We start from the raw sequence: 17,219 nt of genomic DNA on the forward strand, positions 1-17,219 counted from the left end.
TTCTTCTTCTTCTTCTTCTTCTTCTTCTTCTTCTTCTTCTTCTTCTTCTTCTTCTTCTTCTTCTTCTTCTTCTTCTTCTTCTTTGTTTGATGTCTACGGTGGGCATCCTCAACCATCTCAGGGGACTTACTGCAACCCATTGACTATACCTGCCCTATGGGAGGAAGAGGAGATTGAGCCAGCCATGATGCAGCAGCTCCTAGCAACAATGGCATTGAGGAGCTATCGCCATGCCACCTGCTTTCCCCAGAGAAGGGGGCCCTCTAATGCTGTTGAAACTTAGCTCCAGCAGCAGCTTCTTTTAGCCACTCACTTTCTTGCTTGCCTCCTCCCTTCTGTTCCCCAGGCAAGGGGAGGAGGAATTCTCCATCACTGGCAGATGGGAGAAAGAATGCAAGCAAGCAAGTCATAGCAAGCAAGTCACAGCAAGGAATTGCCACTGGAGCCTATTGGCAGTAGAGATGATGAGTGGGAGTGAATGGATTAGAGGGTGAATGGATGGTGGCACAGTGTTGGCTGCTTGGCATCATTGACAGTAGGACCATGCACACCAATATTCTCTTCCTAATAGGGAAGAATCTTTGTCCAGCCCAGAGAAGTACTTGTTAGGGGAATGTCCTTCCAGACATAGAAGTAAAACTGTACCTTGTTGCTGAAGACAACGTTAATAGAAATAGAGTCTCTTCATTTGGAATTCTTTTACTTCTTTTGATGTATTAGTATGGATCATTTTAATGGCTAAAAATGTATTCCAGTATGTGTGTGTTTGGACTTCGAACTCACCCCAGCAATCTTGCGGTGAAGGGGTAGTGGTATATGTGGGGAGTGTCTTAAAAACATGAAAATACAGAAGTGAAACTACTTCATGAGATCCAGGTATGTTTGAGGGGCATCAGCAGTTCAGAAATATGTAATTTCATCAGAATATGATACCTCAAAATAATTAGGTGCCACCATTGGGATATGAATGCAAGAAATGTATGGGAATGTTCCATCCATCTTTCATTATTTCCAGATGTAACTCCTAATAAGTTAATCACAAAATATGGCCAAATTCAAAGGAAGGATCCGTTTCTATGGTACTAAATGGAGCAGTAATATTGCAAAATGGAAGGAAAATTGGCCATGCTCAAGGTCATGGTTTCTAAAAGAAATGGAAGGAAGATATAAATATTCAGAGTAACTAAATTGCACCTAGAATAATATCATGTTGGTCTGAAGCAGCAGAACAAAGTTTGAGTCCAGTGGTGCCACTGGACTCAAACTTTGTTCCATCACAAATGTCTTTTATTGTTAGATATTACAACAGTGTTTTTAACACTCCCAAAGTGCTGCAAAATAACTGGGTCAGAGTAATAGGGAAGATTTTACTCATGTAGTAGTGATGTCCTCTAAATGAAAAATATTGATGATTTCTTCTCCTTCAGTGCAGGAAGTCATCCAAGATGGTTAGGTCATGCCTCCTTTTGCTCCAAGCAGGGTTATGCAGATTTTGCATGACTCCTGGGTCAGAGCAAGGCCTCCCTTCCAGTTTCGATAGCCCTGCCACTCCAGCAGGATGCTTCAGCCTAGCTATGCTTCTTCTATGTTAAAAAAAAAAAAAGTCTTACCCTTTTTGGATCTCCCCAGCATGGAGGGCAGAGTTCCAAAGAAGATTCTTGGATCAGGATCTAAAAAGAAAAAAGACCTCTTTAAGGATAAGCCTCTCCTTTTTGAAGTTTTTGACAAAGGAGATTGGCAGACTCAAGATCCAACCATTATGGCTGTGGCTGCGGGCAAGGCAAGAAGACCTGTAGCTTCAGGTCCCTCACTAGCCTCTCTGTCACCAGCAATGGAACTTCAGCAGAGGACCATACCAGCCCCAGCAGACCACATAGAGCCATCCACATCTGAAGTCTCCCATTTCGACTCAGAAGCTTCCAGGTCTTTGGGAAATGCTCGAAACGGCATCAGAGGTGAAGTTCCCTGTCCCCATGAGCAGCACAGACACAATTCTAATGGTTTGAAGGCCAGGCTTGTGTTAATTTAGCAGGACAATACCCATTTCCTAAAAAAAAACAAAACCCCCCCCGACCTTTCTGAGTTATTCTACAAGCTCAGGAAGCCCCAATATGGTGGGTGCACCATTTTTGCCCACTGTTTTCAATCTGCCCACAACAGACTGGTTTATGCAGGCCAGGAGATTGACCTGGATGTCTCCGTTCCAATCAATGTTACCACCCACAAGCATGCCAGGGGCCCAGTTATCAGGTGCGATAGGCCGTGTGGAGACTGGGGCTGGAGGCATTCAGGAGGAGTCTGGGGTCCAAGGGCACAAATGACAAAGGGATCCCAGAAGAAGTTCTCCCTCTTCCTCACCCAGATCTTCTTCTTCAGAAGATGACTCACACTCATCTAGACCCAAATGTCCCCAAAATACAGTGAATAAAAAGTGTTCATATCACAGGGAGTTTGTTGATGAAGAGGATAGATTCTCATCTTTCACTGGGGGAATCTGTGAGGTTGGAGCTTTGAGCTGACTGTAAAAGGTATTGACAAACTCAAAATGAAGCAGGCTCAGGTTCCGACTCTGATTGTAGAGGAGAAAGAAATCCATTCACCCAAGGCTTCTGTGGCAGCAAGCCTGGACAAGGAGGAAGGAGAATGGTTAGGAAAGGACTCTGATTCAAAGTACAGTTCTTCCAGGCCTCAATCCAAACTGCTAACCCTCTTCAAAGGACCAGCATTTCGAATACAAAGCCTTACCATTTGGCCTTTCATCTTCACCAAGAGTTTTCACCAAGGTCCTTATGGCACTGATAGCCACCCTGAGACAGCAGGGCAGTCACATTCACCCTTACCTAGAAACAATCCTGATCAGAACCAGGGATGTTGGCTTCATGATCAGAGATTCCAGTGTCACAATGCAACTACTTCAGGCATATGGTTTCCTGATAAACCTACAGAAAAATCACCTCACCCCATCCAGGGTCCTAGTTCATTTGGGAGCCAGGATAAATATGAGACTCGCGAAAGTTTTTCTCCCTCCTGATACACCTACAAAAAAATCACCTCACCCCATCCAGGGACCTAGTCCATTTGGGAGCCAGGATAAATAAGAGACTGGCAAAAGTTTTACTCCCTTCAGAAAAACAACGAAAGATAGTGGAGGCAGAGAAAAAGATTTGCAAGCAGGAGTTTGAGAATCTCATGTACCTATCAACAATTCTGGGTCTCCTAATGTCTACCACAGACCTTGTTCTGTGGGCCCACTTTCACATAAGAATCTTGCAGTGGACACTTCTGCCTCATCAGAAGGACATCAGCAAGAGATGTCACAAGTGGATCCAAGTGGCTTCAGATTTAACGAGGTACTTGAAGTGATGGACTCTCCAAGAAAACCTGACCGAAGGAGTGGGTTTCCTACAGTCCCCTCACATGATAATGACCCCGGTTCCTAGCAGAAGGGTGTGGGGAGCACACTGCTTGGATCATGTGGCTCAGGGAATGCAGAGTTCCTCCAATTAGGCACATATTTTCTACCTGGAGTCTGTCTAAAGTACTACAGGCCTTGATGAAAATGCCATTTGAACCACTTAAGATCAACAGAGACCCCGATCACACTTAAGGGTTTGGGCCGGGAGAGGGACGGATTGGGGCGCAGCAAACGGGCGCGATCTCACCGCAAAATCTGGGAAGCGGTGCGCACCCATCCCCAATCCAGCCCTTCAGGCCGAAAACCCACTGCAAAAAAGAACCACCCCTAGAGGTGGACTTACCAGAAAGGCGTGAGATCGCCGGCGCGTCCTTCTGCCGGCGCACCCAAGGCTCCTGGCTGAACTGCGCATGCTCACACATGCACAGTTTGGCAGCCTCCCTTTCTGTGTTGTGGCTTTCTCCCCGGTCTCCCCGGCATCTGATCGTGCCAGGGAGCAAGTGCGCGGCAGCTCACGGGATCTGTGTGATCCTGCTGCCGCGTGCCTATTATGGTGCGGCTTTCAAAAGCCGTACTTTGCCCGCGCATCCCCCCCCCCCCGGGGGGGGGGGGCAGAATAAAAGTTTTTTTTTTTTTCTTCCTTGGAAGGTTGCCTTCCTAGTCACTATTACATCCATCAGAAGAATTTCTGAACAAGGGCCCTTCTCAGTTAGGCATGAATTATGTATTTTCCACAAAGACTCAGTGGTACTGTACTAAGAATAGATCTTTCATTTGTACTAAAAGTCAACTCGACCTATAATTTAACACCAATGGTTGGTTCTTCCTTCCTTCTGTCCCAAACCATCTCACCCAAAAGAGAGGACATGGCACAAACTGGATGTATGCAAGAAGACAGGACTAGATAGTGCTTAACTATAGACTTCCCAACCATTCTTCTAGCTTGGGTATATAACCAGCTTGAATGACTTCCCTCACTGAAGGAGAACAAAACATTGGGCTTACCTGAAGGTTTCTTCTCTTCAGTGGGGCAAAGTCATCCATTCCCACCACCTAAAAAAACAACTGTGTTCAACAAATGAGGAGATAGGAAGATGCAGATTGGAGCTTGGCTATATGATGACTGAAAAAGTAGCCTCACTCTGACCCAGGAGAGTCATACAAAATGTGCATAGCCCTGCCCGGAGCAAGAGGAGACATGATCTAACCAGCTTGGATGACTGCCCCACTGAAGAGAAGAAACCTTCAGGTAAGTCCTTTTTTCCCCTTAAGTTCACTGCTGTTCCCTTAAGTTCACTCTCCTTGAAGGATCAGGTCCATAGTCTGGGTGTGCTCTTGGATCTTGGCACACTACTGGATAAGCAACTGGCAGCTGTGGCCCGGAATACCTATTACCAGCTTTGACCGGTTAGCAAGCTGTGGCCTTTCCTGGGCAGAAAAAAATCAGGCCAGTGTGGTGTGCATGCCTTGGTTACATCTAGATTAGATTAATGAAATGTGTTACATGCACATGCACAAGTGTTAGGGAGCTTCAGTTTGCACAGAATGCTGCAGCCAGGATATTGACTGGAATGGGCTGTAGGAATCATATCACTGCAATCTCATACCATCTACACTGGCTCCCACTTTGTTTCTGGGCACAATTCAAGTGCTGTTTTTGACTTTATATGGTTTGGTTTGACTTTATATGGTTTCAAGAGGGAATAGGATAAACATATGGAGCAAAGGTCCATCAGTGGCTATTAGCCACAAGGTATAGATAGGAACTCTCAGTCTGGGGCAAGTAATGCACTGTATTCTTGGTGCTTGGGCGGGGGGGAGGGGGCGTGGACAGTGTCCTAGCCCCACTGATGAACCTCCTGATGGCACCTGGTATTTTTGGCCACTGTGTGACAAAGTGTTGGACTGGATGGGCCATTGGCCTGAGCCAACATTGGCTTCTCTTATGTTTTTATATCAAGTGTCATGGTGTGGAGGGATTTGCTCTTGGATCTTTTCAGGCCTTACTCAACACTCTAATTTCTACACTACTGTACACTACCTCTTAAAAGACAATTTAATGAATTGCTAAAATGATGGAACTGGGTGGTCATGTGAGGATCAGAGAAGGCTACCAATTTATATATGCAGAAAGTTAATAATAATAAAGCCCCAGTCAGTTTAATCTCTGGCACCACTTTCACTCTGCATAAAAGATTTGCCAGTGGTACTAAAAGATGGCCAAAGTCAGGCTTTGGCAATTTGCATGAAAAGGGGTTTTCTATGGTTATGGGACAAGCACCAACAACTACCCCCTCTGTAAAATCATTATACATTACATTCTCTTTGATTTATGTAAAAGGGAAAAAAATCAAACATTGAGATGGTATAGGGACAGTGTGTTACTTTTAGGTGGAAAACATGCTGTTCCATTATTTGGGTCATTTGAAAGTATTATTCTTTGTTTAATAACCCTCTGTTCATTGCACTACAGATTGGAGGGCTTTAATTTGTTCTCTGAGAAGTACTTTAAAATTCATTCTGTTTTTGCAGAAATAATACGGTATAAATACTTCTAGCCACCAGAAATTTTATTATGAGTGTTTATCAAATGATAACTAATTTACATGATATAGTGATGTACATTAGTTCCTAAATGAGTGTTCTAATGGAAGGCATATGGTATTGCATTAAAGCATACTATTTGTATTGAATTAAAGAAAGCAGTGTTATAGTCATATATTTTTAAAATTCAAGATTTGTTTCTTGGCTCTTGGATGAGTAGCCCACACTTGTGTTGACAAAAAGTATTTTTGCAGAGTTCAGTATATCTTAGGGTTCACCTCTGGCCACTGGTGGGGGATGGGGGCAGAAAGAGCAAGCAGTGGAGAGCACAGCCTTAGTAAAATCTATGAGATATGGCAAATTAAAGTGTTGTTTGATGGTTCTAGTCCATTCAGGGACACAAGTATGAACTGTAGAGTTTGTGTCCCCAGATAAACTACCTTCTTCACCTGGGTTGGTCTGCTGATAATTAAAAAAGATTTTTATAGAAAATTAATATTTAGAAATAAAAAATAGATGGCAACTTAATCAGGATGTCTGATGATAGAAAAAAATTGCTAACAATGGTATTGTAAATTCCAGTGGATTCCAATGGCATCAATGTTCCCTCTAAGCTGTGGAGTCCTGTGAGCAAAAATTCAACTTTGTGAGCTACCAGCATTAAAGTTGTGAGCAGGCAGGTGATTTGGCTACTGCATAAATTAGTTTGCCCTGGACTGGAGCCCTCCTTCCTGAGCGAAGACAAAAATGTGTGAGCTGGAGGGTGAAAAACTGTGAGCTGGCTCACACTAACTCAGCTTAGAGGGAACACTGAATGGCATCCCCATGATTATGGAACAACTTCACAAGGGAGGTACGCCTGCCCCCCCCTCACTTTCAACCTTTAGGAGGCAGCTGAAGATGGTTTTATTCATGATGGCATTTAATTAGTTTCAGTTCTTCTGCCTACTGGCAGTTTTAAATTATTGATTTTAAATTAGTGGTTGTATTGGAGGTATTGTATTTTATTTTATGTTGCTGTTTATTTATTATTTGGACTTTTAGGCCGTGCTTCCCTGTGAGTAGGGCTCAGGGCAGTTTAGAACAGAATGAGACAATAAACTGGGTTAAGTAAAACGAGTGATTTTTTTAAAAAAAAGATCTATATTCTGTGTTTATGTGACCCTCTGCAAAAATTATCAGGAAAAGATAATATGAGAAAGTGAAGCATTTTCAAGTGATCTGTATTGTAAGAAAATCTTAGATACATAACAGCTGAATACTTGATTGAGATTAGATTGAAAAGTTTACATATGAGTTTACGAAGGAGAAATCTGACAGGATAGAAATAGAGGACTTGTGAAGAATGTACAAATGGTAAGAAGCTCTAAAATAGGGCAGCATCGGCTGGCTGTGATGGTTCCTTCAGCAACTACAGAGAGCTTCTTTCAAGCAACAACTGCTTTGCTGCTCTAAGTTCAAGAAGAAACTAGGTGCGGTGGGGGGTTGCGGAGAAAGATTGGTAAGATTCCACTGCTAGTCACCCAGAGGCGTGGAGCCTGATTCATGGCCTCCTGAGGGAAATGGGGTTTTGCTTTCCTCTACAGTAAAATATTTTATTCTTGAAAGTGCACATTGGTTATTCCAACAGAAACATTTAGTACTTGAACAATGGCAGTTTATCCATGCTAATGATCTATTAACTTTAATTATAGTTAATGGACAGTGCTCCTGATAATGAGACACCAGAAGAGCCAAAAGAGGTTTAATTATCTTTCTATGTGCTTATTCATTCTCTTCCATCTTCTTGGCTGTTTTCTGGGCATCGTTAAATTTTTTATTCCCCCGTTTTTTTCCTTGTTCACCTGACTTGAAGGAGGACATAGTTTCTTCTTCACAACTACACTTCACTGTTAATTGGCAAACATGGCTGTAGCTGATGTGTTAGGTCTGGCACTTTTAAAATTAATGAGTCTGCTGGCATGCTGCATCTCCCATATTCCTAAGCATCTTCTTAAACTGATTTTTTAAAAAAGAAGTTAATACAAGTAAAGATTATTAACAACTTTGCACAGTTTCCTCTTGATGCAAAAGTACTGTGTTTAAGGGGACCCACTTGGTAGTTTTTCTGAGCCCCAGTTTTGCTCATTTAGCCTACCTTCATTTCTTACTGGTATACAGGGCAATCATGGACAGTCACACTGTGTGGGACGTCAGGTACGATAGGGAAGCTGCAAACAGTCAAAAATGAAGGTCAAGTAAGAGGATAGAGGGCTAGCCACCCTTATTTGCAGCAAATAGAATATACAATACATTAATTGTTTCCCTAGCCATGCCTCTTTAACTTTGATGGCTTTTCTCTTTTTATTTTTTTCCTCCCAGTTTCATGCAATGGATACATTGCACAAGCACAACTATGATCTGAGCAGTGCCATTAGTGTACTGGTTCCACTGGGAGGGCCTGTTCTGTGTAGAGATGAAATGGAAGAATGGTCTGCTTCAGAGGCTAGCTTGTTCGAAGAAGCCCTAGAGAAATATGGCAAAGACTTCAATGACATACGGCAAGACTTTGTAAGTAAAACATAATGTTATTTTATTCCCCTTATACTCATCACAGCAAATCATTTTTCATAGTCTCTCATTCTCCCCCCCCCCCTTTTATGGCTTTAAAAATATTTTCAGAGAGGTAAATTACTTAGAGAAGGGACCAGTGCTCGGAGGCAGAGCCTACATTTTGCATACAAATGTTCTTAGGTTGAATCCCGGGTATGTCTAGCAGGTCACCTTGTAAAGCTTTCACCAGTCAGAGTGCACAACACTGGGCTACATGAACTAAGGGTCCATGTGAAGATGGCTTCGTACATTGAGCTACTTCTATACAAAAAAAAGCAGCTTATTAATGGGAAAGGAATAAAAATTGGAAAATGAGGGCCCTTTCCTGTCTTGGCAGCACACACTCAGTCAAATTGTTCAGTAAGGACAGTTGGCCTTTCCCCCCATTTTGTCCAGTTATTCTTTTTTTTCTCATTTCCCCCCCTGAGTCTTCAGTTTTTCCGGGGGGGGGGAATTTAGGGGCACACTGAAAAAAACTCCTATGACATATTTTCTCTTTTGGAGTGAGTTAATACCTTTTAAAGGCAATGTATTAATGCACTCAGAATATATTGAAGATTTTTCTGGAAGAAAAACTGCATCATTAAGAGATTTTTAAAAAAATATTCAGTTTCTGTTTTCCAGCCTCTTGTATTCTAAGTGCTAAGATAGCATAGGATGCAGTGGTTTTAACTATTTCTCTCTTTAGCATTGGTTGTATTTCAAATAACATATTTGTAGAAGACGTAAAATGTAATCCTATGCCAGCTCCAGTACCTTGTCTCCTCAGCCTCACTATCTTGAGCACTACTCAAGAGGAGACCTGACTGGGCCTGCCTGCAGAGCACAGGACAGGCTGAGAGTGTATCACTGGCCCAGAGTCACCCAGTGAGTTTCCAGAGGAGAGTGGGGACCAATGTTCCCTCTAAGCTGTGGAGTCTTGTGAGCAAAAATTCTGCTTTGTGAGCTACCAGCATTAAAGTTGTGAGCGAGTGATTTGGCTGCTGCATAAATCAGTTTGCTTTGGAACCATCCTTCCTGAGCTAAGACCAAAATCTGTGAGCCGGAGGCTAAAAAACTGTGAGCTAGCTCACACTAACTCAGCTTAGAGGGAACATTGGTGGGGACCCTAGTCTAAAACTCTGACCAGTACATCATGCTAGTTTTCATGGGGTGGCTGCTGTTGAACAGAAACAAACAGCCAGGCCTTGGTGAGCCATGCAGATTATGTGGTAGCAAATCATATGGTGGTGCTGGCAAGTGTGGTCCCTGTGAGTCCTCCCTCAAAGGCCAAAACAGCCCTGGAAATGGCCATGCCTCTTCCTCCTCCTCCTGCCTTTTATCAACCGAAATCAAGGCTTCATGGCTGGCAATACTGTTCTGGTTGTGCAGTACTTGCCACTGAGGACATTTGTTTTGTAAAACTGCAGGCACTGCCCCTATCATTTTGGAGGGTTGTTGTACCCCCAGCATTTTTTTTAAATTTCAGGTTTTATGCAAACCTGGGGCTTTTTTTAGATTTGTAGAAATATCTGTCTTGTTTGTCTGGAGTCCAAGTCTCTGGATTTAGTTATCCATAGATGGTGTTGAGAATTATATACATTGACTTAAATGGTATCAGATCTTAAATCCACAAAGCTATGTATATATTCCTGATGCTCCATCCATCTTCTCATCATTTTGGGACATTGATAGATGTTGCTGTCACTGTAGGAAGAAAGCCAGATTCTACTTGTCTTAATGAGCTTAAACTAGAGCTCAAAGATAGCAATCTTTGTAAAGAGAAAAAGAGATCTACATGAAGAGAGCCACTTTGGTGTAGTGGTTAGGAGTGTGGACTCTAATCTGGGAGAACCGGGTTTGATTCCCCATTACTCCTCCACATGCAGTCATAAGATCTTTCAGAGCTGTTCTTTCAAGGGCTGTTCTCGAGAGAGCTCTCTCAGCCCCACCTACCTCACAGGGTGTCTGTTGTGGGGAGGGAAAGGGATTATAAACTGCTCTGAGACTCCTTCAGGTAGTAAATCTCCTCTTCTTCTAAAAACCTGTAATCTTGAAATACAAGTTTGCCCCTGAAAAAATGCTATCCTTTTTCAACACTAGCTAATATTACAGTTTAAATAATTAAACCACTATCTGATTAAAAAGTGGTATAGAATCTATATCGCTTAACTTCAAGGTGATGATAAAAGTGCACTGTTTATCAGAGGATGACCCTGCAGATCAGTTCTAAGGACTTTAATTATATACAAAGATGTGCTGCTAATGTGGCATAAGTGCATTTTAGCTGTGCTGAGACATGGTATAACAGTGACTGGAAGCCAGAATAATTATTGTAATTATAGTTCAGGTCATGATATTTTGAAGATACGCTGTTTTTGTGACCATACCGGTTTGCTCAATATACCCTCTGGTGTCTTCATTCATTTGAACTAATTGTACTGCAGCATTAAGTAATAACTGAGAACAGAATGCCTGCTTCTCAGGAAATAGGGTTAATCTGCAGTGTGTTGTTGCTGGCATATTTTAACATGTGATTCTTAATACCTTTGTCTTGTCTTATGCAAGGAAACCTCAGTTAAATAGGGTTAATCATTGTGGCAATTATTTTTACGCCTAAATAATGTAATAGGGCACTCAGAGGGTACCTTCCTCCAATTTTTTACTAATCAGAAGACAGTGGGCTAACTGAAGCTTCTAAACTTTATAGGGGCAGGCCCAAGTGGTTGAGTTGTCTGGCCAGTTATGTGCCTTGTGAAGCTATTCAAAGGAGGGATGGTACACATAACTGGGTGATGTTAAGCATTCACAATAGCCAAATGCAGTGTGAAAGAAGGCAAGTTCAAATGCTGAAGGTACAGTGGGGAAGTGAAAACTTATTATTTGGATACTGAAAAATCCCTTATGTGTTTCACATGCAACTTCATTGGAAACTCTAATTATGTTTACATCACATAGGGGCTTTTATGGTGGTGGGAACTGCTGCAAGTCACAGCAAACTTATGACAACCCCAAAGGGTTTTCAAGGCAAGAGATGGACAGAGGTGGTTTTGCCCGTGCCTGCCTTGGCGTAGCAACCCTGGACATCCTTGGAAGGTCTCCCATCCCCGTACTAACCTGGCCTGACCCTGCTTAGCATCTGAGATCTGATTAGATCGGGCTAGCCTGGACCATCCAGTTCAGGCCAGAGGCTTTTAAAATATTTATATAATACATTTTCACTTTCTCACTGCATCATCAGCAGTTGGCCTTGCCTTCTTTTGTCTTGGTGACTGATGTAAGCCTCTTGTTTTCCTGGCAAAATACAAACCCCCCCCCCCCAATGGGATTGGATCTACTTCCCTGTGGTGTGATCCTTTAACACTGAAGAGTGCATGTGAAGAAAGGAACATGAAAACAATGTAAATTAGATGGCTCTTTTCTATCTGATCAGCACCTATTGGGTGGGAAACTAGCAAAGTCTCCTGTGATATACACTGATTTCTTTAATTTATTTTTTCTCTTAGCAAATGCCATAAAGGATAGTTCTTACATCACCCACTTTTCCAGTTCATCCGTATGGGCTCAAGCTGAGATATTAGAGTTAAAAATGGATGATCGTTGTACTCAGTTATTTTGCTATTCATAGTTTTTCTTTCAAAGTTGTGTGGAAATAATAGTTATAACTACTAGAGATAGTACAAAATTTTACAGCTGTTTGGTCTCAAAAATCTCTGTTTCAATTATTTCTCCTTATTTCAGTGCCATTTTGTATTTATGGTATTTCAGTGCCCTTTATCGCATTTCAGTGCCATTGTTTCCCATTACATTAATAGAATTTTAATATAATTTTGGCATATAAATGGTAAATGGCATGACTTCAAAATGCCAGTAAATAAACTAAGAAATTGGGAACACTAGCAATAATGTTGCGTGTGACCGCAGCCATAGTTTTTTTTTTCAAAGTTGTGTGGAAATAATAGTTATAACTACTAGAGATAGTACAGAATTTTACAGCTGTTTGGTCTCAAAAATCTCTGTTTCAATTATTTCTCCTTATTTCAGTGCCATTTTGTATTTATGGTATTTCAGTGCCCTTTATCGCATTTCAGTGCCATTGTTTCCCATTACATTAATAGAATTTTAATATAATTTTGGCATATAAATGGTAAATGGCATGACTTCAAAATGCCAGTAAATAAACTACTCTGGGGCAAGTGATGCTCTGTCATCTTGGTGCTTGGGGGGGGTCAACAGTGGGAGGGCTTCTAATGTCCTGGCCCCACTGGTGGACCTCCTGATGGCACTGGTATTTCTGGCCACTGTGGGATACAGAGTGTTGGACTGGATGGGCCTTTGGCCTGATCCAACATTGGCATCTCTTATGTTCTTATGTTCTTATGTTCTTAAGAAATTGGGAACACTAGCAATGAAAACTGACAATGCAGAAAGGTTCAACAACGAACATATGGGTGGGAGAGGCATATTTGTACATCTCTAGCTCTGAGGTAGAAATAAAGTCCTGTGGCCCTACAAGGATGGCTTTCATTATGTGAAGTTGATAATCAGTGTTATTATTGGCACTTACTGCCATTATTTGTATCATATCTGGTAATTGATCTGAACTGTAAGCTGCTTTGTTAGTGAATGTTGCTGCAAAGTGGGGTATAAAGAGAATAAGTAAATTAATTATTGATGGCCCTGTCCATGTTAATATTTCAATGCTATACAAATAGCAAAGGAGAAAACTGTTTTTTGTAGATTTAACTGCTGTCATTCAGTCAAAAGCATTGCCCTTTTAGTGGTCCTGTTAACAGAAGATGGAAGTAGCTAAGCTGTGAGTGAAAATATGTGATATTCCGCTATGCATAAGACTGTTTTGTGTCAGGGGAAAGTGCCAGAAGGAATCCATGTGAACCAATCCTGTCAAGTTATGTGCCAAATGGTGTCCCATGGGTCATCTCTCTTCTCAAGTGCAAATACTTTCTCCTTTTTCAGAGACAACTATGACTGGCATTATGTCTTCGGGCTTTTACTATCTATGTTTAGTTCCAACCTCAGTTAGCAATTCAACTTCTAACCTGTTTCTAAATTATGGTGTGGAGCAAACTATGCTTTGTGAAAATAATAGTGCAGACTCAAGACTTTACCATGTTCGATGCTAAAATGGGGTGCAGTTTCAAAACTGATATGCTAGAATTGAAGAATGGGGGGGGGATAAAGGAATGTAGATGCTGAGCTATGTAATGTCCTGGGCATATGGTTAATTTCATGTTTGATTTCAAGTTAATACAATGTGAATATTATTTTTAAAACAGTTTTACAAACCTCTGTTTTTCAGCTTCCTTGGAAGTCTCTGACTAGCATCATTGAGTATTATTATATGTGGAAAACTACAGATAGATACATACAGCAGGTAAGTATTGGTTACTTTCTCAAAAAGAATATATGAAAGATACCAATTAGAAATTCAGGTTATAAAATTGAATTTAAAATAGATAACAAATGTTACAAGATTCCTTTATAGAGGCATACATGAGTGAGAATCAGTGTGTACCAAGCTGAGAGTATCATGTGTGGAAATCACACACATGGAAGTCACAATTGGAGCAGTAGCACTTGTAAAGCTTGTGTGACTGAAGTCATAACAGTGAATTCCTAAGCAGAGTTACATTCTTCAGTAGATACTTTAGCAGTAGCCCAACTTCCTGACTGATGTTGTGTTTCCAAAGTAAACACTGCAACATACTGACCCCTGTCAAACCACCTTTATATTCCGTTGTAGTAACTGATTGCTAATGGATTTTTTTCCCTGTCATTTCAGATAGATCTGTTTTAGTAACCGGCTGCTAGTGGAATTTATTTACCTGTTCATACAAACTCGCTTGCATTGAGTTAAGCAAAGTGTGGTTGAGCCACTTTTGAGGGAAACTGCTTTTTTCCATTTCCTGTCTTTCTGAGTCTTGCTTATGAAGAAAGGAGGAGAGATGTTCATTTTCTGCACAGGATGATGCACATTCTTGTAGTGAAGGGACAGAACAAAAGTAGGTTAGATAGGGCATGGGATTTTCTCTCTCATAGCATAATATTCAGAAGAGGAAAGAGGAAGTGCTGCATGTTTGGAAATATCCAAAGACTCCTTCCTGAATTACCGGGTGTGACTTGGTTAAGATTCAGACAAGCTCGGTATCATTGATGCTGTGATTTTGGGATCAGATGAACATGACAGTATGTAAACCAAGCATGCTCAGATAAATTCAAGGTGATGGCTCCCATAATAAATTAAAATTTATTATTAATTGGATTCTTTGAGTTGCCTGGCTGCAGCTGTAATATAATTGTGTAGACATTAAATTTGTTTTTCTTCCCTATTAGAAACGTCTAAAAGCTGCTGAAGCAGAGAGCAAATTGAAGCAAGTTTACATACCAACTTAGTAAGTGTATCAAGCATTAATATTTTTAATAATAATGCAAAATATGTATTCAGTCTTTTATTGAACACAGAAGCATTAATGAAACCTAGATTATCCTTCATATATTGTTAAAAGTCAAATAATAACTATGCTTACCACCTGCAAAACTAAATTTTGCAAAAAGATTTTTTAAATCTAAGTGCTAATAAAAACACAGCATAGTTCTCTTGCAGTGCCACCCTAAGTACCAGTGTGGTGGCAGCTTCCAAGTCTCAAAGAAAATCTAATTATTGAAAATATTTTCATGTTCACTTCCATGTTAATTGGCTAAAATACATTGGCATTTTATAGTGTTTTTGACTGTGATGTCTCTTGTAAATGGATAACATGGAATTTAATAGGTGATTCTTGTCATTTATTGTTAATGTATACATAATCAATTGCCCTTTTTATTTCAAGCAACAAGCCAAATCCTAGCCAAATATCCAGCAGTAATGGGAAGCCAAGTGCCATGAATGGAGCAGTTGGAGCACCTCATCAGACTCAGAACTCATTAGTGGGTCGTGCTTGTGAAAGCTGCTATGGTAAATCAGATTGTCTCTGTGTCTTACATTTCATGTTTATACAAATATTCCATGCAGCCCTGATCCAGCAGTTTGTTGGGAAACTCTGATTACACAGACAGCTCCTTCATCTGCATGGAGCCTCCTCATTTTTGCTGTAAGAGGAACCTTTGTGTATACATCAGTTTGTACCCATAGTGCTGTGTGGTGACTTAAAACGATGGAGTAGGGCTGGCGAGTCCCAGATTCAGATCACCAATCACTGTGAAACTCACTAAGTGATATTGGACTAGTCATTTTTTCTCAGCCTAACCTATCTCACAGCACTGTTGGTAAAAGTGCAGGGAGGAAAGGTTGGATACAGAATTCTGTTCCTTTGAAGCAAATGGGGAAACCTACTGAACACAAATGTATGGGTCAGAGTACAGGAGGGGACTTGGATCATACATACATTGTATGTAATTTGCTTTATAGCAACGTACACGTTTTTTGTCATACTAACCTGAATGTAGCCCAGTTGCGGGGACAGTCTTAGTTAATGGATAACTGTACCAGGGCCTGCACTTGAAGGGTGCCCAACTGCCTTCAATCCCACCCTCCCCAGAAAAATGGGGGAAAGAAGAAGCATAGACTCTTGCCGCAGCTTGAACCTGCTCCTTCTTGGGCTCAGGCACCTGGCTTCCAGTGACAGTGGTGGCACCCACCCGCCTGGCAAAGGGTGAAGGCCATTCCTGTTTGGCCCTGGTGACAATGATTCTGGAGCCCCATCCTGGACTTTTGCCCAGGGCCCCACAGTTACTAAGATCGCTCCTACCCAGGTACCATATATTATGGCACAGCCCTATGTTTTTGCCACCTGAAGTAGGGAACAAAACTGATGTTCATTGGGCTTGGTGGGTCCCAAGTTGCATTATGGAATTAGTTCAGAATCTAAATTCCATTGGTTTCCAAACAGTTTGAAGAATAGATTTGCATTAGCAGTAACAAAGTATTTAAATAAACTTTTCTTTAAGTCAAGTAGACATACTTCTATTTTTATTTGCTCTTATAAATTAGTAGTGTTCATTGGGAAGGGGCTGTGGCTCAGTGGTAGAGCATCTGCTTGGCATGTAGAAGGTCCCATCTGCTTGGCATGTAGAAGGTTCAATCCCCAGTATCCCTAGTTTAAAAAGATCTGGCAGTAGGTGATGTGAAAGACCTCTGCCTGAGACCTTGGAGAGCCACTGCCAGTCTGAGTAGACGATACTGACTTTGATGGCCCAAGAGTCTGATTCAATATAAGGCAGTTTCATGTGTTTAAGCAGTTCACAGATAAAGAACACATAGATGAGTATACTTGTTTTTCTTTTAATGCAATGCAATGTAGGTCAACTGAATTTTCATTTCTTCTACTTTTAGCAACACAGTCACATCAGTGGTATTCTTGGGGTCCCCCCAACATGCAATGTAGGCTGTGTGCAACTTGTTGGATTTATTGGAAGAAATATGGGGGCCTAAAAATGCCAACACTGACAAATGAAGACAAATTTTCTTCTGCCCAGACAACAGAGGTAGGACATTATTTATACTGAAATGATTATAAAAGTATATAAAAATCGTGTTGTACACTTTTGCCGCTATGCTTCATTTCATGATTACCATGAATACCCAGAGAATCATAGAGCTGGAAGGGACTTCCGTGCAAGTGGAGGAGTGGGGAATCAAACCCGGTTCTCCCAGATTAGAGTCCACGCA

The 17,219-nt window shown here is 41.3% G+C and overlaps 1 protein-coding gene across 1 annotated transcript in view; it reads left to right on the forward strand.

The window, feature by feature from the left end:
• MTA3 (metastasis associated 1 family member 3) overlaps positions 1-17,219 on the forward strand; it is a 169,872-nt gene that overhangs the window by 78,609 nt on the left and 74,044 nt on the right. Inside the window, 5 exon segments of the mRNA XM_015418000.1 lie at positions 8,321-8,509; positions 13,851-13,925; positions 14,885-14,943; positions 15,382-15,506; positions 16,884-17,035. Coding sequence (XP_015273486.1) covers positions 8,321-8,509; positions 13,851-13,925; positions 14,885-14,943; positions 15,382-15,506; positions 16,884-17,035 — 600 coding nt within the window.

The sequence above is a fragment of the Gekko japonicus genome, unplaced genomic scaffold (assembly GCF_001447785.1).
Source record: "Gekko japonicus isolate JY-2015 unplaced genomic scaffold, Gekko_japonicus_V1.1 scaffold1225, whole genome shotgun sequence".
NCBI lineage: Eukaryota > Metazoa > Chordata > Lepidosauria > Squamata > Gekkonidae > Gekko > Gekko japonicus.